Raw genomic sequence first — 21,445 nt, forward strand, 5'->3', positions numbered from 1 at the left:
TCTGGCATTTCCATCACTACAAATAGGTTCAGTGGACAATTCCCACTGCTCTAAACTAAAACTTACTGATAGAAACTCTGAAAATACATCTTCACATTGTTGCTTAGCTAAAAAACTTCAAACAGGGTGGTTTACATCCCCACAGGGAAGTAACCATATAGTGGATGATAAAGGGAGTAACCAGTCTATTGCAGAGCTACTCTCTACTTATCACCACTTAGACAATAAAGTCTCAACTGGCCAAGGTTAGCCTTATTGTCCTTCGTTTGGGGGGGGGTTGTGTGAGAAGGTAGCCTCTTTCTAGCCTTGTTACCCCCACTTTTGGCCTGTTTGTGAGTGTATGTCAGGATGTTTGTCACTGTTTTCACTGTCTCACTGGGATCCTGATGGCTAGGCCCCAGTGCTCATAGTGAAAACACTATGTTTTCAGTATGTTTGTTATGTGTCACTGGGATCCTGCTGGTCAGGACCCCAGTGCTCATAGGTTTGTGGCCTATATGTATGTGTCACTGGGACCCTGTCACACAGGGCCCCAGTGCTCATAGGTGTGCATGTATATGTTCCCTGTGTGGTGCCTAACTGTCTCACTGAGGCTCTGCTAATCAGAACCTCAGTGGTTATGCTCTCTCATTACTTTCAAATTGTCACTAACAGGCTAGTGACCAATTGTACCAATTTACATTGGCTTACTGGAACACCCTTATAATTCCCTAGTATATGGTACTGAGGTACCCAGGGTATTGGGGTTCCAGGAGATCCCTATGGGCTGCAGCATTTCTTTTGCCACCCATAGGGAGCTCCGACAATTCTTACACAGGCCTGCCACTGCAGCCTGAGTGAAATAACGTCCACGTTATTTCACAGCCATTTTACACTGCACTTAAGTAACTTATAAGTCACCTATATGTCTAACCTTTACCTGGTAAAGGTTAGGTGCAAAGTTACTTAGTGTGAGGGCACCCTGGCACTAGCCAAGGTGCCCCCACATTGTTCAGAGCCAATTCACTGAACTTTGTGAGTGCGGGGACACCATTACACGCGTGCACTACATATAGGTCACTACCTATATGTAGCTTCACCATGGTAACTCCGAATATGGCCATGTAACATGTCTATGATCATGGAATTGCCCCCTCTATGCCATCCTGGCATTGTTGGTACAATTCCATGATCCCAGTGGTCTGTAGCACAGACCCTGGTACTGCCAGACTGCCCTTCCTGGGGTTTCACTGCAGCTGCTGCTGCTGCCAACCCCTCAGACAGGCAGCTGCCCTCCTGGGGTCCAGCCAGGCCTGGCCCAGGATGGCAGAACAAAGAACTTCCTCTGAGAGAGGGTGTGACACCCTCTCCCTTTGGAAAATGGTGTGAAGGCAGGGGAGGAGTAGCCTCCCCCAGCCTCTGGAAATGCTTTGTTGGGCACAGATGTGCCCAATTCTGCATAAGCCAGTCTACACCGGTTCAGGGACCCCTTAGCACCTGCTCTGGCGCGAAACTGGACAAAGGAAAGGGGAGTGACCACTCCCCTGACCTGCACCTCCCCTGGGAGGTGTCCAGAGCTCCTCCAGTGTGCTCCAGACCTCTGCCATCTTGGAAACAGAGGTGCTGCTGGCACACTGGACTGCTCTGAGTGGCCAGTGCCACCAGGTGACGTCAGAGACTCCTGCTGATAGGCTCCTTCAGGTGTTAGTAGCCTTTCCTCTCTCCTAGGTAGCCAAACCCTCTTTTCTGGCTATTTAGGGTCTCTGTCTCTGGGGAAACTTTAGATAACGAATGCATGAGCTCAGCCGAGTTCCTCTGCATCTCTCTCTTCACCTTCTGATAAGGAAACGACCGCTGACCGCGCTGGAAGCCTGCAAACCTGCAACATAGTAGCAAAGACGACTACTGCAACTCTGTAACGCTGATCCTGCCGCCTTCTCGACTGTTTTCCTGCTTGTGCATGCTGTGGGGGTAGTCTGCCTCCTCTCTGCACCAGAAGCTCCGAAGAAATCTCCCGTGGGTCGACGGAATCTTCCCCCTGCAACCGCAGGCACCAAAAAGCTGCATTACCGGTCCCTTGGGTCTCCTCTCAGCACGACGAGCGAGGTCCCTCGAATCCAGCGACTCTGTCCAAGTGACCCCCACAGTCCAGTGACTCTTCAGCCCAAGTTTGGTGGAGGTAAGTCCTTGCCTCACCTCGCTGGGCTGCATTGCTGGGAACCGCGACTTTGCAAGCTACTCCGGCCCCTGTGCACTTCCGGCGGAAATCCTTCGTGCACAGCCAAGCCTGGGTCCACGGCACTCTAACCTGCATTGCACGACTTTCTAAGTTGGTCTCCGGCGACGTGGGACTCCTTTGTGCAACTTCGGCGAGCACCGTTTCACGCATCCTTGTAGTGCCTGTTTCTGGCACTTCTCCAGGTACTACCTGCTTCAGTGAGGGCTCTTTGTCTTGCTCGACGTCCCCTCTCTCTGCAGGTCCAATTTGCGACCTCCTGGTCCCTCCTGTGCCCCAGCAGCGTCCAAAAACGTCAAACGCACGATTTGCGTGTAGCAAGGCTTGTTGGCGTCCATCCGGCGGGAAAACACTTCTGCACGACTCTCCAAGGCGTGGGGGATCCATCCTCCAAAGGGGAAGTCTCTAGCCCTTGTCGTTCCTGCAGTATTCACAGTTCTTCAGCCTAGTAAGAGCTTCTTTGCACCAACCGCTGGCATTTCTTGGGCATCTGCCCATCTCCGAGCTGCTTGTGACTTTTGGACTTGGTCCCCTTGTTCCACAGGTACCCTCAGTCAGGAATCCATCGTTGTTGCATTGCTGATTTGTGTTTTCCTTGCATTTTCCCTCTAACACGACTATTTTGTCCTTAGGGGAACTTTGGTGCACTTTGCACTCACTTTTCAGGGTCTTGGGAGGGTTATTTTTCTAACTCTCACTATTTTCTAATAGTCCCAGCGACCCTCTACAAGGTCACATAGGTTTGGGGTCCATTCGTGGTTCGCATTCCACTTTTGGAGTATATGGTTTGTGTTGCCCCTATCCCTATGTTTCCCCATTGCATCCTATTGTAACTATACATTGTTTGCACTGTTTTCTAAGACTATACTGCATATTTTTGCTATTGTGTATATATATCTTGTGTATATTTCCTATCCTCTCACTGAGGGTACACTCTAAGATACTTTGGCATATTGTCATAAAAATAAAGTACCTTTATTTTTAGTATAACTGTGTATTGTGTTTTCTTATGATATTGTGCATATGACACTAAGTGGTACTGTAGTAGCTTCACACGTCTCCTAGTTCAGCCTAAGCTGCTCTGCTAAGCTACCATTATCTATCAGCCTAAGCTGCTAGACACCCTATACACTAATAAGGGATAACTGGGCCTGGTGCAAGGTGCAAGTACCCCTTGGTACTCACTACAAGCCAGTCCAGCCTCCTACACACACACACCCACACACACTGACATACACACATGCACACACGCATTCACACATCAAAACATACACGCACACTCACATTCATTCGTGCACACACGCATCACACATGCCCCACACCCGCATGCACTTGTGCAGACACAAACACCCCCCCACACACACACACACACAGCACCCCTCTCCTGTCGGAGCACCCGACTTACCTGCTTGCAGGGGGTCCTCCGGCAGGAGATGGGACACGGCGCTGCTGCCAGCAGCAGCGTCCGCCAGCAGAACACCGCCCGGCCGTATCATGTGTCATGATATGGTTGGCGGCGTTCTACTGGCGTGGCGCTGCTGCTGGCAGCAGCACCACCTTACCTCCTTCCGCCGCCATGACCGTAGTCGGAATACCACCAGCCTTCTGGCGGAATTCCAGCTACGGTCATATTATGGTGGACAGTAGGTAGCCACGGTGACTGTGTTTTGGAGGCCGTCGCCGTGGCGGTATGCAGGATTTCCCGCCAATGTTATAATGAGCTCCATAGTTTAAAAGCTTTGCATTTGTGGTATGCATCCAAGCACACAGGCAAAGTTTGAAACATTTTGAGAAAAGAAAAGAGGTTACACCTGCCTCAAGGAGTCATACGTTTCTGGGGGAAGTCCTGTCTACCTTTTCAGAAGATGGGATTTTGGAATAAAACAAAACCGTTCTGTTTTTCTGTAGGATAAATTGTAAAAATGAGCTTGTTTATAGCATGAACAGCAAAAGGATTAGTGATCATTTATATAATCAGATCTCTGTCCATATTTGTAAAGGAAATGAGGAGGATTTTGAAAAGTGTATGGCTTCCTTAATACAAGTTCATAACCGCACAGTTGAAGCTCTGCTCCTTTTCTTGCATGTGTCGATTTACTCTTTTATCCACACCCTCTGCCTTAAGCACCCCACACAACAGTTGACAGGCTCTTGTTTCACACCTTCTCAATTATGCCTTTTTGTTGCCCACCACCAGCAAAACATGCCAGTCTCCCACAGCCAGCCTAGGCCCTACCCTGGACTTCTTCTCACATAATCCTGGGCCTGCCCCAGCTTGCTGTGAATGGCATGCCCTCTCCCCTTAATAAGCCCAGTCTGTCAAATGACACCAGAACCCTACTTCTTTTTGCTTGCTATTTTTTGCCCCACGTCCCATCAATATCACTGTTTCTTTCCTAATTCCTCTCTCCAGTGAAGCTCAGCATGCAGCTCCTGCACAAATTTACTGTGCATCCAAACTCACTGACAAAGCAGATAGTTCCATCTAGACTTCCACAGACAGACAGAATTCAGCTCCTTTCCACCTGTCAACCGAACACAAGAATGAGTATAGAAGGAAGCTATGTAGAATAAATCTTAACAATTCATATTAAAACTTCACTTGTTACGTGGTGAAAGAAATTGTGATTACATGGTTAATTTGTGAAATTTGTAGTACCATGTGGGTTTACAGCTAAACGGGCAGTTTACGTATACATGGCACAGCAAAACATGATGTACCGGGTGAAATGACAAATCTCCCAATTACAGTGTTTAGTGAGACAGTTGTATAGTTCCCAGTGGCAGGATTTAGCTTTCAAGAGCAAGCTAAATGACATTCAACATCAATATGTAATGACACACAAAGGATCAATGCTATTGTGCTTGTCCAGATGGATTTTGTAAAGAATGTAGAGGTTTCTTGTGGTGAGAAATATATAATTCTTTACAAGAGTGGCTCTTATGATAAACTGTTAGTAGCTCATCCCAAAGTGAATAACTTAGCTCACCTACAACCAACTGTATCAACTGTCAGACTCCCAAATGATATCCGACCATATTTTTCCATGATTTGTTTGAGATAACTCTTGTGGTTTATGTATGAGTACATTCATCAATTCTTTGACTTTTATCAAGAAACACTATGACACCTTTAGGAATCTTCATGTAGGCTATAGTGGGATTGTAATATGGTGGATGGGATATCTGTCACGTTTGTGATTGAGTAACTAATTCGCCAAACTCTAAATTAGTCCTTTATATATTTATAAGTGAGACATGCACCTGCCAAATATATATCAAAATTGGAGGATCCAGAGGAGGAAACCTCATTAGAACTCCAGGTACTCTTTTCCCACTCCAGACGCATGCTATCTCGCAAAAAGCTGGTAGCACACAGGGGGATCCCCCTCATGGACTTATGAGATAGGTGGGAACAGGTTCTGGGAGTCCTGGAGGGCCCAGATTGGGGAAAGGCATTGAGATATCCCAGGATGGTAGCAATGTGGATGGGGTTTAGGCTGGTACAACTAAAAAATGTACTACATAAGAACAAGGTTGAGGCACATTGGTAAAATAGACACAGCAGCTTGTTTGAGAGGATGTGACAACCCAAGAACCCTACTACACATGAAGTGGGACTGTCCACATGTCCAACTCTTTTGGTCTGAGATGAGACGGGATGGAGGATGTCATGACGGAGGAATTAAGTCTCACACTAGCACTGACAACCCTGGGTATATGGGGTGAACAAACATTACCTAAATTTTGTAACCTTGCTCTGGTGGTGGCTAAGAGAGACATAATCCATCTATGGGATGCCCTTAACCCACCTACTGCAACGGAATGGGCCCGAAAAATGGACTGGTGCCTACAAGCAGAAGAAACAATCTATAAAGCAAGGGGAAATTTAACAAAATATGGGACACATGGTGCCACTACACTACTGGGTGAACATTAAGGGGGGAGGGCGGACAGGATGCCCGAATGGCCCACATGCCTGTGGACGTGGTTGAAATACTTATACAAGGTATCAAGCAATGGGTGGTGGGTGTGCACAATGTTGAGTTATTGTACTGAATGTGTTATTCCCCGTAAGGTGTCCTGCTGGTAAAAAATGAATACAACTATTTTTTTTTAAAAACAAAGACTACCAAGGCGCTATGGCATCATTTCAGTGGTGGATTGTGCAAAATGCAACCTCAAATAGCATAAATAGCATAACATAGAGGTACAAATGTGGTTTTTATATACTTCTGGCCCGAAGGATTGTAAAATACATGACTTTTCTCTTTTTGTGCACAGCCTTTGTTTACATAAAATATATCCTGTTTCAGTAAAACAACTAGACGATATACACACACTTTTAGCATCTTTCTGAGAATTATTCATCTTGAAAACCTCCAGTACCACTTACAAATTGTTTCTCTAACTGCATTTGTCATTTTTAGGTCTCAGCTAGACAGTGCATGCACTTTCTCTTCAAGACTATTGTAATATTACAGTGGGCTTAGAGAGCGCCCATTTATTATCATTTGTTGGCTTGCATGCAACTCATCTTTACACCTCTTATTTGCTCACTGCAGGCCTAGCTTCATTTCTGTTCCTGTTTGTGGAGCAGGAACCAAGCACTGATTGACTCAACTTGATCACTGCCCGTCCTCTGCTCCCAGCAAGATTGAGGGACTTCTTTTTAACTTCTAGGGTTCTGTAAACAGAATGTGTGTGACTGGCAAAAATGTGCCCAGCAGGACAAACAAAATTAGAAAGTTTTATTTTCTATAGTTAACTTGTTTCTTTTATTTTGCCAAGTCTTCTTTTCTCACTTTGCACTCATGTTTTGTTTTTGCTCATGAGCACTTGTTCTCAAAAGATTACGATTATCTTGTTCTAAATGTTGTAAAGCAACGTTGTTTCTTACTTCTTATGTGTAATTTATGAAACTATCCAAAACAATCTGCCCTACTCAAGTCAGCCCCACTCCAATCCACTCAACTCTAATCCAGTCCACCTCACCCCAATCTAATCCACCTCACTCTACCCTAATCCCCTCTACTTCAATCCAATCCTTCACAATCTATCCCACTCCAATCCTAAACAATCTGCCCCACTCCAGCACTCCAGTCCAAAACAATCTAGCCACTACAGTCCAAAACAATCTGCCCCACTCCAATCTGCCCCACTCCAATCCAAAACAGTCTACCCCACTCCAATCTGACCCACTGCAATCCAAAACAAGCTGCCACACTACAATCTGCCCCACTCAAATCCAAATCAATCTGCCCACTCCAATACAAAACAATCTGCCCCAGTCCAATCTGATCCACTCCAATCCATAACAATCTGCCCCACTCCAATCCGCCCAACTCCAATCTGCCCCAGTCAAATTCAATCCGCCTCACCCCAATCCAATCCACCCCACTACATCCCAATTCACTCCACTCTAATTTACAGACAATCCACTTATCTCCAATCCAATCAACCCCACTACAGTCCAGTTCAAATCAACCTACCCCCTCAAATCCATTCCACCCCATTCCAATCCAACCCAATCCACCAATTCACCTTAATCCACCCCACTCCACTCCAGTCCAATCCAGTCCACCTTAATCCACCCCACTCCAATCCAATCCAATCCACCACATGCCAAACTACCTTAATCCAACCGACTCCAGTCCAATCCACCCCACACCAATCTAATTCACCCCACTCCAATCCACCTCAATCCAAAAGGTCCACCCAGTCCAAAAAAGTCCACCCGTCTCCAATCCAGTCCAGCCCACTCCAATCCAATTTACCCCACTCCATCCCACTCCAGCCCACTCCAATCCAATCCACCCCACGAAAAGTACAGTCTACTCAAGTCCAGTCCACCCCTCCAATCGAATCACTCTACTCCTATCCACCCTACACCAATTCACCCTACCCCCTCCAATCCACCTGCTCCATTCTACTCCGCTCCTGTCCATCCCACTCCAGTCCTCCCCACTCCAATCCAATCCACCCCATCTAATCTACCCCAAGCAATCCAATTCACCTCAATCTAGTCCAATCCACCCCATTCCAATCCACCCTATTCCAAACCCTCCCCACCCCAATCAAATCTACCCCAATCCAATTCACCCCAATCCAACCCACCACAATCCAATTCAATCCACCCCACCCCACTCAAATCCAATCCACCCCAATCCAATTCACCCCATCCAATCCACCACATCCAGCCCACTCCACTCAAATCCAAGGTACACCACTCCATATGAATCCATCCCACTCCACTCCACTCCAATCTACCTAACTCCACTCCAATCCAATCTACTCCTGCCACCCCAGTCAACACCATTGCAGTTCAGTTGACACCACTCCAATACGCCCACCCTACTCCAGTCCAATCCACCCCATTCCAATCCAATAAATCCAAACAACCCCACTTCAATCAATTAATCCAATCTACCCCACTCCAGTTTAATCAAATCCACCCCACTTCAATTCACCCCATTCCAAATGACACAACACCTCCAATCAAATCCACCCTACTCCAATCCAACCCACCCCAATCCAATCTACTCCAATCCAATTCACCCCAATCCAACCCACCCCAATCCAATTCAGTCCACCCAACCCCAATCTAGTCTAATCCACCCCACTCCAATCCAACCCACTCCAATCCATCTCAATCCAATCTACCTCACCCTATTTCAATCCACCCCACTCCAATCCACGGTAGTCCACTCATTCCTCCAACCTACCCCAATCCATCCCACTCTCTTCCAGTCCTATCCAGCCCACTACCTCAATACACTCCAATCTATTCCACTCTATTCCACCCCACTCCACTTCACTCTACACCACTCCACTCTACTACACTGCACTTTACGTCTCTCTGTGCCACTGAACACCTGATCTCGACTCTCCTCTTCTCAACTTAGTGACACGCTGCTCCCCATACTCCACTCTACAACACTGTACTCCAAAAAATCTACTCTACCACACTACTCCTCCACGCCACTCTCTGACAGTCCACACCACTAACTTTTAACACACCCACACTGGTGTACAACTTGGCAAAACACATTGTCAAGCCAATAACTCTTGTATAGGAAAGACCTGTTGGCTTTGCCAATGCTTGTTCTTAGATTATATCCTATGCACTACTTACATCCTCAATAATTGAGCTGTACCACTTTTATTTTGTTGCCATGTATGAAGCCACTTTTGTTTTATTTAAATTTAAGGAGCTAGACAAAGTGACCAGTGAATAAATAACAACTCACTGTTTACATATCAATCAACAGATTTGTGAGTTGGCTTCTAGTCTCTTTCATCTTGATGCCACCACCATATGAAAAAATGATAGCATTTCTCTTTCATACAAATCTTCTCCTACGCTTCTCTGTCATCCATAACCATGGCATTTGGAATTATATTAAGCCACATCATATGACATAGTTAATCATTTATCTATTACCTAAGAAGTGCAGTATTTAGGCAATACAGAGGCCAAACACTTGCCAAGATGGTGTTAGCATTCCCAGTTGATTGAAGGAGGCAGGAACTTTTTCTTGAGCAGAAAACGCAAATTATAACTGCTTAATTGTCATTCTGATGGGGTGGAAGTAATGATTTCATCACTGTCATGAAAATATTATGTTTCTCTACTGATGCCAATTCATTTTTACATTGCAGACACAGTGTTCTTAAAACAACAGGTATTTCAGGAGCAGGAGTGGCTCTTCCACAGTGGTGGAGGAGCGTCTCCCCACTGTCTAAGAGCCAGCAGCAGAAAAATTCAACAATATTTCATTATTGTTTTATTTTTCTGCTGCTGGCTCAGCGAGCATGTGAAGGGAGGGGTGGGGCTGGGCCATGGGATGTGGGAGAAGGGAGGTGGAATGGAGTGCACTAAGTGTGTATGTGTGTTTGTACGGCCGTCCTAGTTCGGCCAAAAACACATGAGCACTTAAGTTTCTCCAACCTGAGTCACAGCCGGGCTGGAGAAACTGCACAGACCCCAGTGCACTGTCTGAGCACAGACCAAGCCTCTCAGACCAATCCTGACACAGATCTCATGCTAGGCATAGCATGAAAGCAGCACCAGGATTGCTGGTGAGCCTTTGCTGTGTTCACCAGTGAATGCTTGGACACCAGAAGAGCACAGGAGCAAGGCAGCACAAGGTAGCAGCTGCGTCAGCGGGAATGGGATGGTTGTTGTTTCAATTATTTGTTCCTCCCTCTGACATTTGCGGATGCTGCCGCTGTTCAAGAATATACTTAAAGTTTAAAAGAACAACAGTCATTTTCATATCTTCTTAAGGTCTAATTTAATGAATCTTAAAATGCCTACCTTTGAGACATTTACACAATGAATATCTAATTTACATATTATTCATCAGGGTATTTGATTTGCAAAGTTGTCCAGAGGTCATTTGTTGTGAATTCAGAGTACACCTGAAACTGGAGGGAGGTTTAAAAGCTTAATTGGGATATGCACAATAAAAAACGTCTGCTCTTTATTATTACAAGAAGTACATTTTATGCTGTGCACAACATTATATGTGCTTCAAACACACTATTTTACTGTAAGTGGTGAAAAGGACAGTGTTAATAAAATTGTGTTACTGGGCTTCCATGCAGGGCAAAATCCTTAATTGTCAGTGACTAACAATTTAGGTAGGGTCTTCTCAACGTGTATAGTGTTTCTTCTTACAAAATTCGCATTTTCTAATGGCTTGGGATCTTTTGTGTATCAATGTGTCCTAAAATATCAAAATAAATAGTATAGATAATAATGCCAAACGGTTTACCACTTAATTTGTTTTTTATTGCACAATATTCCACAATATTTGCCTTTCCGTGAAGCATAATTTAGATGTACTCTATTTATTCTTACAAGAACTGCCTTTTCTGGCCTCCACAACAGTATGGGCCTGATTACAGCCTTGGCAGTTAGGATACTCCGTCACAAACGCAACAGATATCCCGACTGCTGTTTTACAAGTTCCATCAGATCCTAGTTAACTTGTAAAACAGTGGGTAGTATATCTGTGACGTTTGTGACTGAGTATCCCATACGCCAATGTTGTAATCATGCACCATATATGTTTTAAACAAACTATTTTACTGTGCAAGATGGAAAGGACTGCTTTAATAATATTGCATTTCTGGGCTTCTATGCAAGGCAAAGTCCTTAACTGTCAGTGAATAACAATTATAGTAGAAACTTCTCAATATCAATAGTATTTCTTCTCAAGAAATCTCTTCATTTTCTATGGCTGGAGAACTCTTTATAAAATAAAATAGTTTTATAGACCATAAGGCTATACAATGCACCACATAATTTGCTCTTAATTGCACAATATGCCACAATATTTGACTTTCCTTAAAGCATAGCTTAGACAATGCTGACACATAACTGCTCATAATTCCAGAGTCTCAATCCATAGTTTCCTCCTATTGTTGTCAGCATGCATAGGCGTTTCCATGTGTAGTTAACGCACTTAGATTGGAAGAACATGACATTATTCCCATTATCCTCAATCTTTCAAGCATCACTTCCTGTTCACTCAGTAATGATTGTTCATTAGTTCAGTTTTGCCTGGCTGTAGGAGCTTCCCACAGGGGATAGTCCATTTCAGTGCAGTTGATGCCTCCTTCTTACATGGAAAAGACTATTCCCTACTGTTGAATTTCTGTATACTGAAGTTATTGATTGTTCTCAGCCATTAGCCATCTGGGATCTAGAAATTCAATCATTGTGGTACTCAGTGTGCTACTAAATTGTAACTCTAACATATTTGTAAGGTGGTGGATTGATTTGGACAAAAAGCTACATGAGATTTTATTCTATAACTTTTGGATAGTAAATGAATGGCCAAGTGTAACATGCAGCCTTAATTAAGATTAAGAAGTAGCTGCTGAATATTTAGAAAACTAATAGTAATAACGTATATTTGTGAATATCATCATGGTGTAGGGGTACATTTGTTGTCCCTGTTAGTGTCACTTCTTGTCTCAGGTCTGATGTGCTATTGCCACACTGAATTACCGAGGCATTACAAAATGGTATCAGTGATCGCACCTCCAAATGAGCAAAGTAAATGTGGGTAAGGAAATAACCTCAAGCAATATGTTAGGATGGTGCTATACAATGTACTATGCTCTACTACCAAAAGGTCTAAATAGTGAAAGCTGAAAGAGCTTCACTAAATAAACAAGAAAACAGAAGATATGATAGCACTCAGAGAGAAGTCCACAAATAAAAAATAACGCTCTCAAAAACAAGAAGGTATGTCAGTTTTGAGCTCGTTTATTAGCATACAGACGCATTCATTCTTCAAAAAACGTTTTTGAAATTGACAGGCAACACGTGTTTTGCCACCCTCATGACTTTTTCAAGACTGTAAAGTACAAGAGAGCAATACATTCCAAAAATATATACAACAAGCAGAAAAAATGACAGGGACTGGATCAAATGACTTATCATCCTTTTGGTGTGCCAAGTCATTAATCATGTAGAATCCAAAGGAAAGTCCACATGTGTAAAAGAAAACTTCATCTGCATCTGTGTCTCATGCATGTAAAAGAAACCTCATCCACATATGTGTGTCATGCGTGGGAATGCATGTGAAAGAAACCTCATCTGCATCCGTGTCTCATGTGTAGGTAGTTATGAATACCCCTTGGAGACTTGACACCCAAAGTGGTAAGTGAAAATAGTGCAACTCTAGAGAGAAACTTCCAACTACCCAGTGTGAAAACAAAAAAATAAAGTACGACCAACAGGATAGTATTTTAGTCTATCTCTACTACCATCTCTACTTTGGCCAAATAAGGCCAAAAATAGTATAGATGGCCTGAAACACCAACCTAGTGATTTCAATAATTGGTCTCAGTATGATCGGTAAAGCCGCAAAATCGTCCAAGGCACTCAAATCCACTAAATAAAAACAAAGTAATTGGAACCAGGATATGAATAAAACAGGGAACAGGGAAGCGCACAAATAAATGTGTGCCTTAATAGCAAGGTAAAGAGTACCAGTAATAAAAAATAACTGTAATAAAAAGACGTAGTCTGTCTTGTAAAATCGTATTAAGCCTCAGGTTGTCTCCAAAATGGAAGTGGTATAGGAACCAAAGGTAAATCTTCAGGAATCTGCCCAACAAATAAAAGTGGAGTATGGTAGGAAACCTTCTGAAAACTGAGGACAGTAGTAAAAATGAGTGTTTAGGTGAAATCATACTTACCCTGTCTTAAGATGCTCTTAAAAGGGTTACAGGAGGTGAAAATTGGTGAACCATCACTATAGTCAGTATGACTATACTTGACTGTTTAAATATCTGTTTTGGAAATTAATCAAGAAATATAAAATATAAATAAGGGACTCTAAACAAAAAATAAGCCAAAAATAATGAGTTACCGACTGTAACCGTCTAACATACCATACAAAGTAAGTTGAAGAACAAAGGTAGATACAGCAGCCAACTGTACCATGTCCAAATGTATGAATCATCAACTTAAATTGACCAGCAGGGGACCCTGGTAAGTCCCCACCTATTTGTCATAGAAAAACGGCAGAACACTACAGCTCTGAATAAACAGCATCCCATTGTGTCATAAATAACCTCGAGTAAAAGAGGTGCTTATGAACAATCTTGATGTAACAATTCACCAAAAATTGTGATTTACACCACCATATGATCTATAATCCTCAAAATATATGAGGCACAATAATACATGTCAAATGTTAGACTGTAAATCTCAAGCGTTGAGTCTAGTGTGTATCATATCAGAAATCTAAACATTCTCTCCAATAATAATAGACATACCTCCGAAGTGGTAACATTGTAGGCGTGGTGTCCCAAATCAGGGAACCTGATGCAATTGGTTGTCTGATTTAAGAATCAAGAAACGGACTAGTATATAAGCTTCACCGGGATCTGTAGGGAATAGCGCAGCCATATTGTCATGGTGCTAGTTTAAACTTGAGACGAAAAAGACTCAAGTAAAATGGCGTTTGAGAACAGAATTAATTGCTGATATAGGAAGTAGGTAACCAGTATGTAGAGGTCACACCATATTGCATGTGTTGGATCACAATGATGTACATTATTGAGGAAAAATCTACCCAACAGAAAAACAGCTTAAAAAAGAGGTAAAGTAACAAGATAAATCCAATGGATTAATATGAAGAAATGATACAGAGAATAAATACCACACCAGAAAAGGAGTTAGAGTACAGTCAAAACAGACTAGGAGAAAACCCATATCCATAGTGTGCATATAGCTGGTGCAACCTACGTACCAAAAATTAGGCAATCAGTAGAATCAGAGTGTAAGAAGAAATGCCTTAAAACCTCCTTAAGCCTAATTCACATATGCTAACACAATATATAAACCATATTTGTATACAAAAAGTAGAAATGTAATATAAGAGATTACAATGCCATATGTGGTCCTTAGATGGCAGCTACATTTTCCATGGCAAAATGGTAATAACATATATACATGGATGTGTGCTGGTCAAAGCCACAGATGTAAAGTAACAAAAAGTATAAATGTAGGGTAATGTAGTTTTGAAAAGAGAACAAAAATGAGAAACCCCCGGAATAACATACAGTCCTCCAGTCAACCATGTTTTATTACAAAAACAATATATACAAACATCATGAAAAGCACGTATATGAGAGATGTAGAGGATGAAATGTAAGAACCAAAGGCAGAGAATATAAAACATACCTTTTTGTTTTGGAAAAAGAAACACGAAGGAGGACAAAACAAATATTGTATAAAGGATACGATTTTCCCCGAAAAATGCAATGTTGGTATAAACCGGACAAGATGCTGAATGCAACATGCACAGGTTCCACCTAGCCACAACTTAGTGTGTGAGAAAGACATGTCAACATTGAGACCCTCATCCACTGTCCGTAGTTTCTCTATCCATTTAACTTCACATTTTCTTATAGCCTTTTCCTTATCCACCCTCTGGGGTTAATAGTTACTTTGGCTATACCATAGAACTTGATGTCAATCCACTCTGTACCTGCATGTGCACTATTGTAGGGTACAGCCAAAGATAAGTTGTGTTGTTATTTTTTATCACTCTAATGTATTAAAGCAATGTGGATTGCAAAGGCAACTGGATTTCACCTAGTTTGAATGCATATTAGTCAGTGATAGACAAATAGTGAATCAGCAGCTTTTGAAGGTTAGTGTTTGGATAGTGTGATGAAAAATAACATTTCAATTGTATTAATTAATAATATTAAGGATTAATGAAGAAGAACCCTTTCCATATTTTTAAATCCTATCCACTTGCTTTCAAGGTTGGAATCAGATATTTTCAGATGTATATATGTCAGACGTCTTCTAACCTGAAGTTCAAATAGTTTAGTTATTGACCTGAGGATTATCATATTAATTTCAGCAATGAGAAGCTTTAACAAGTCATGTTTGGTTTTTACACTGTATTGTTACTATAACAGTCATTGTGGGAAACATTTTTGGGATGCTAAGGGGCATATTTACAAGAAAGTGGTGCATCGGTCCTGATGAGCCACTTTTTATGCGTGTCCCTACCTCCTCTACCTATAAACTGTTGGAATAGGAACACCCCTTCCTATTTGCGACTCGGAAATGCATTTTGAGAGTCGGTTCCAACTCGCAAAATGCATTTCACATAGCAAAGTGTCTTTAGCGACTCGCAAACGGCGATTTTCGCCGTTTGCGAGTCGCTAAAGCTTTGCTACATCTGGCCCTTAGTTACCTACTAAAATTCAGCTGCAGAGGCACTCACACCGTGAACTGGAAAGCCCTTCACGCTGGAGCATTGAATTAAGGGACACTGACTGAGACACAATCCAGAAACAGAAAATACATTGACTACACAAGGCAACTACACTTGTAGAAGAAGACACTTACATTGAGGTAAGGAAGTCAGGCACAGTACAGCCATCACTTTACTCTCCTGAAGTCACACTGTGACTACTGAGGACACGATGATACTGATACACAAAGAGAATGGGCACAGTGAGGCTCTACAGCTTCACAAGAGTATGAGGAGGAATGTAAGACCTGGCTTAACCTCACTCCACCCCCTTCCACCCCAATGGAGACATTGGGTAAACTAACAATCATCAAACAACTGTCTGTATAACAAGCACAAAAAGAAACACTGAAACAGGGACACTCAAACCAATGGCAGAACTCTCTAAAGGAAAAGCCACAGCCACCCTGCAACAGTCTTCATACTAAAGACACAAAATCAGTATGCAAACAATAACCAAACTGAAGACCAACCAAATACACTAACACAGATTTGTGGGAGTATATCTAACTAATGCATGGCATACCCCTCGGCAGAATTCTCCACATGAACCTCACAGCCTGCATACAACATTCTCCATACTAAATACAGAAGACCAGTATCCAAACATGAGACAAGTACACTAAAACAGGGTTATGGAAGAACATATGACCCGAGCCCTTCCTGTTGGTGTCCATGCCATTTGTGATTGCAACGATTAGCATAGAATAGCATGCATACTGAGGACAGAATAGGTATAGGTTGTCTGAAACGAAATGCATTGCTGAACACAGTCACACAAGGTAATAGAAAGCTGGAAAACCTGCCTGTCCTCCACAACAATTAGGAATGTGTCATCCCACCAGTACCATTACAATGTGTAGTGTTTTTCAAATAACTACTATTACAAGTACTTCTATTGCCAACGTTAGTATTCAATCTACTAGTGTAACTCATTTATTCAAATTAGGTGCTGTTCTAGAGTTACTTTTGAAAGTCCACCAACTTCTGATAATACTAATATTATTACTTTTGGGGTGCTGTCATGGAAGGGGGGAATGGGGAAGTATTGCAATTGCAGGGTTGGGGGAGTGGTCTGCCGGCCACAGGAAAGAAGGTAGCCTTTCCGCCAGGGTTTTCGTGGCAGTGCTACCGCCATGGAAACTGTCTTGGAAAGGAGACACGTGATACCACCGTCAGTCTTCAGTGGACCGCCGGGTCGGAGATGCTGATCTCTGGCCTGACGGTCCAACCACCCTGGCGGCAGCAGCGGGATGTGGCAGTTTGGCTGCTGCCAAACCGCCACACTCATTGTGTGGCAGTCTTCACCGCGTGGCCCATCGTTGGTGGGACCGCCACCGCGAGTCTGGTGGTCAGAAGACCGCAAGACTCATAATGAGGGCTACCAAACTGGGAACGGGTGTTATAGGTGGTGTTGCATTTTGTCTTCACTTGGGTAATCAAGGATGCTATTCATGATGTCTTGTGCAAAGTCATGCAAGTGGTCATGTGCAATCAGTGACAAGGAAGTTACATCTGCCTTGCTACCTTACCTGATGAGGTGTCGAATTTTCAAGATTTTGGATTTTAAAATGTAAAATTACTTCATCCGCAATTTACAATTGTGAATGTTCAAGGGGTTTAGTACAGTTACTTACCAAACTCATGGCACAAGAATGCAAACCTTATTTCATCCTAACTAAGCTCTAGTGTTTCACTGAATTTCAAGATTTTGGTAATGCTATGTTTTCTGATAATTTAATTAATGTGTCTTGATAATGTATAGCCGACTACTCAGGTATCACCAAGACACTCCACTTCTGAATGGAGGACTTGTTTTTTGGTATAGACCCATACACTAAATACATTTCAACCATGGTCTTTCACCTTAAATAATGAGTCATATTTACTGCATCTGAGGAGTACACATTGTACAAAGCATCTCGCTATGCCCCATTGACCCAATCAAATATGCACTACACAAGCTCTACGCCACAGGTTGCACCCTATCCATTGTGGGGCCTTAAATGCGCAGTGAAAAATGCAAGTGATCAGTTCAGGTAAAAACAGGAGCTACAAATATAGTGTAAGAGCCCTGCTCATGTATAATTTACTTATCTTTATTTTGTAATCATAGGAAAGTTTGACAATATCCATTACTTGTCTCATTCATTTGTTTTCTGTTTGCAGGAAGCACAGAAGTGAGCCCGTCTTGCACAAAAGGCTGTGACTCGTGTTCAGAATCAAACGGGTGCGTGAAGTGCTCCCCAAAACTCTTCATTCTCCTGGAGAGGAATGATATCAGAGAGATCGGGATCTGCTTAGCCTCCTGTCCAGTAGGATACTTTGGGGTTCGCAATCCAGACATGAACAAGTGCAATAGTAAGTAAAAGAGGGGATTCTTGTAAATTGTAAAGCCCCATGGGCTTACTGGTACCATGATGTAGGTATTAGGACTATAGTCATCATTACAAGTTTTCACAAAGATCAGAATTACGAGTTGTGCAAAAAACTATTAATCTCTCATATATTTCCCCTGAATAAACCTGCTAAAATTTATGAACTGAAAGACTCGAAAAAATGCAAACCCTGTGGGATTTGATGTGTCTTATAAACTGACACTGCATGTTATGCTTCATTTTCATATCAAAACTAAGAAAAGAGGGTATTTGCCGTATGTGGTAAATATCTCACCCTGGGTTAATAATATGTACCGCAAGGACTGACCGGTGGGAACATTGTAATACGCAATCCTGCTGGACTGAACTCTCGAGAACAGTGTTACAATATTGACCTTGGCTCCTACAAGGGAGCTGAAGCCAATAACATAGCACTACAGCACCCTAGGAATGTGCACTGTCAGTGCAGACAGTGCACATTTCAAGGGTCCTAGGCATGGGGTCCAAGCCCTGCCCATGCCATAGGTATGGGCGGTGCAGGAGCCCCCTTATGTCCCCCAGCATGGCCTTGTCACCTGCCTTTTCATGGTGGGGACCATGCCATGAAACAGCTGGCAGAAAGTGAGGTTGTAATCAGTCAGGTGGCACTGAGTTCAGCATTGCCCTGGCTGGTTACAACTCTGACCACCGTCACCACGTCAGGAACCATGTTCCCGGCGGGGACGGTGGTCCCTTGGTAGGTCTGTCTGCCAGGTTTGTAATGTGGGGGTCAGACTGCCCCAGTTGTGGCGCTCTGACCGTCACCAAGATGATGGCAGTCCTAGGACCGCCAGCCTCATAATGAGGCCCATAGTTTACCAAGAAAAAGCCAATTGGAAGTGCTATTTAACACTTAGGTCTTGTGTATCCAAGACCATGTGCTATTAGCGAATACACAGAGAGTAGGGTGTGGGTCATTCCATATCAGACAATGGATTTATTTGGGATTAGCCCCCTTCAGCCGTTAATTATTTTAAGTGTCTGCTAGGTTTTGAGTCAGCACAGTGCATTTTGCTGATGTTTACATAAAACATACAGCTGTCACTGGTCCAACAAAAGTAGGAGCTTATTGGCCTTGGGAACAAAGGTGGAATTCAGAGTCAGCAAAAGTAGCAAAATAGCCAACATAAAATTGTAAATGGTTGAGTGTCAACAAGAAGATGTTTTCCACCTGAGAACTTTGAGTGAATACATATCTAACTTGAGTTTTGCTGTTGTACCTGATGTCACTTGGAACAACTTTATGGGTATGCTGAATTATTGCTGCTACCATCATAACTACAATGCTATATTATTTACAGGTAATTATAATTATGTATTCAGTCCCCTGCTGCAGCATTACTACAGTATATTTTTGTACAACTAGATAGATCATATCATGAACATGTTGTACCTGTCCTCCACCACTTCAAAAAGGCATAACAATATCTCAATTTCTCCCTTTTCTTCTTTATTCCTATGGAAACATTCTTAGTTTCTTAGTCTAAACCAAATAACCATGTAAAGTAAAACCATGAAAATAACCACATAAGGGCACAATTTATACATACAAGCTATCATTGTGTAAAAGCCATTAATTAATCCATATCTTCAGACCCTTTAACAGACTTTTTCTCCCTATTCTAAGAAAATGGGCTCCGGAGGCTAAGCCCTAAAGTAAAATCCCCCATAATCCTACCTTTTTGTTGGGAATATATGTTATTTGCCAGTGTTGATCAGGAGTCAACAATACAGCACAGTTTTGCACAAAATGATTTGCCATTATTATAACAAATATTGTGCAAGTGAAACATGTCTACTGCTCCAGTCCATTGGGTAGATGTGATATTGGCCGGATCACAATGAAACTCTGTATCTGTGCTGAGATTAAGTCATTGCACTTTTTCACATGTATCAGTTCCTCACAGTGCAAAGAAGCCATTCACAATTACAGAAGTACAGTTACATACATATTCATGTGGCAGGATTTCATTTCTTCATGAATCCTTGAAAGTAGCTGAGAATGCAGACTGAAACCTGCGAGGGATAGCCGATCTCTTGCTGTGTGTCAGCATTCATATAGGTATAACAATGTCATAAAAGGTGCCACGTCATGAAAGGAGCATGATTTGGAGAGGGCAGGAGCCCATGAAACTGCTCTCTGCTCCCTTGATGCCTCTAGCTGATTCTCACACATGGGACACTACCCCTCATAAACAGCTTCCACGAATGGTTACCAACAACAATGCTTGGTAAGGCCTCAATGATTTTGAACTGCTGGAACTATTGCAAGTCTTTGATACACAGTCTTGTGAATCACAGGAAAGATCTGTAATACATCTTTGCTGCATTCCAAGCATTGCAAATTCACTAGGATTCACAATGTGTACATTAATAATCGCAATGACTATTGCAATGTACAAAGCACATTGATGCATTGAATTTTCTGCTTTTTTTACACCACAATTTCAGCCACTTGCACAGAGTAGGCTCTGCAAGGGAAAAAGCTTTGATTAATTTTGCATTATAATATGCTATTTCCTCAGCACATGTGTATGGCAGTTTCAGAAACTGAAATGGCCTTCTAGAGTGTTCAGCAGTCTAAAAGACTTTTCTCATAATTCAAGGTTTTCTACTGTAGACCAATGTGTGAATCAGTAATTGATTAAATGCTGCTTGGATTGTCTTCTGGTTATGTTCTCGGTTAAGTATCTACAAGCACGATTTAGAGTTTGACAGAGAGGGTACTCCATCACAAAAGTGATGGAATATCCTCTCCACAAAACTCTATGGAGCAAAAAAAAAATTCAACATAAACCTTTCTCCAACGGCGTAGTGGGGGCATCAGAAAAAGCACAAAACACCATCTGCCTTTTTTACGGTAGATGGGTTATGTGTATTTTTTCCTGCCCATCACCACCAGGTAAAACCTAGCGACGAGGGTCAGGAAAAAAGAAGAATGACTCTCACACCACGGGGGGAAACTCCGATGTTGTGGGGCCATTTTTTTTTTAAACAAGCTCCCAATTTGG

At 42.7% G+C, this 21,445-nt stretch overlaps 1 protein-coding gene across 1 annotated transcript in view; it reads left to right on the forward strand.

The window, feature by feature from the left end:
- The window catches only part of RSPO1 (R-spondin 1), a 130,227-nt gene that overhangs the window by 66,441 nt on the left and 42,341 nt on the right, over positions 1-21,445 (forward strand). The window contains exon 2 of the mRNA XM_069223881.1: positions 18,187-18,378. Within this exon, the coding sequence (XP_069079982.1) occupies positions 18,187-18,378 (192 nt within the window). The remainder of the gene's footprint in view (positions 1-18,186; positions 18,379-21,445) is intronic.

This window comes from Pleurodeles waltl, chromosome 3_1, assembly GCF_031143425.1.
Source record: "Pleurodeles waltl isolate 20211129_DDA chromosome 3_1, aPleWal1.hap1.20221129, whole genome shotgun sequence".
In the NCBI taxonomy this organism is placed as follows: Eukaryota; Metazoa; Chordata; class Amphibia; order Caudata; family Salamandridae; genus Pleurodeles; species Pleurodeles waltl.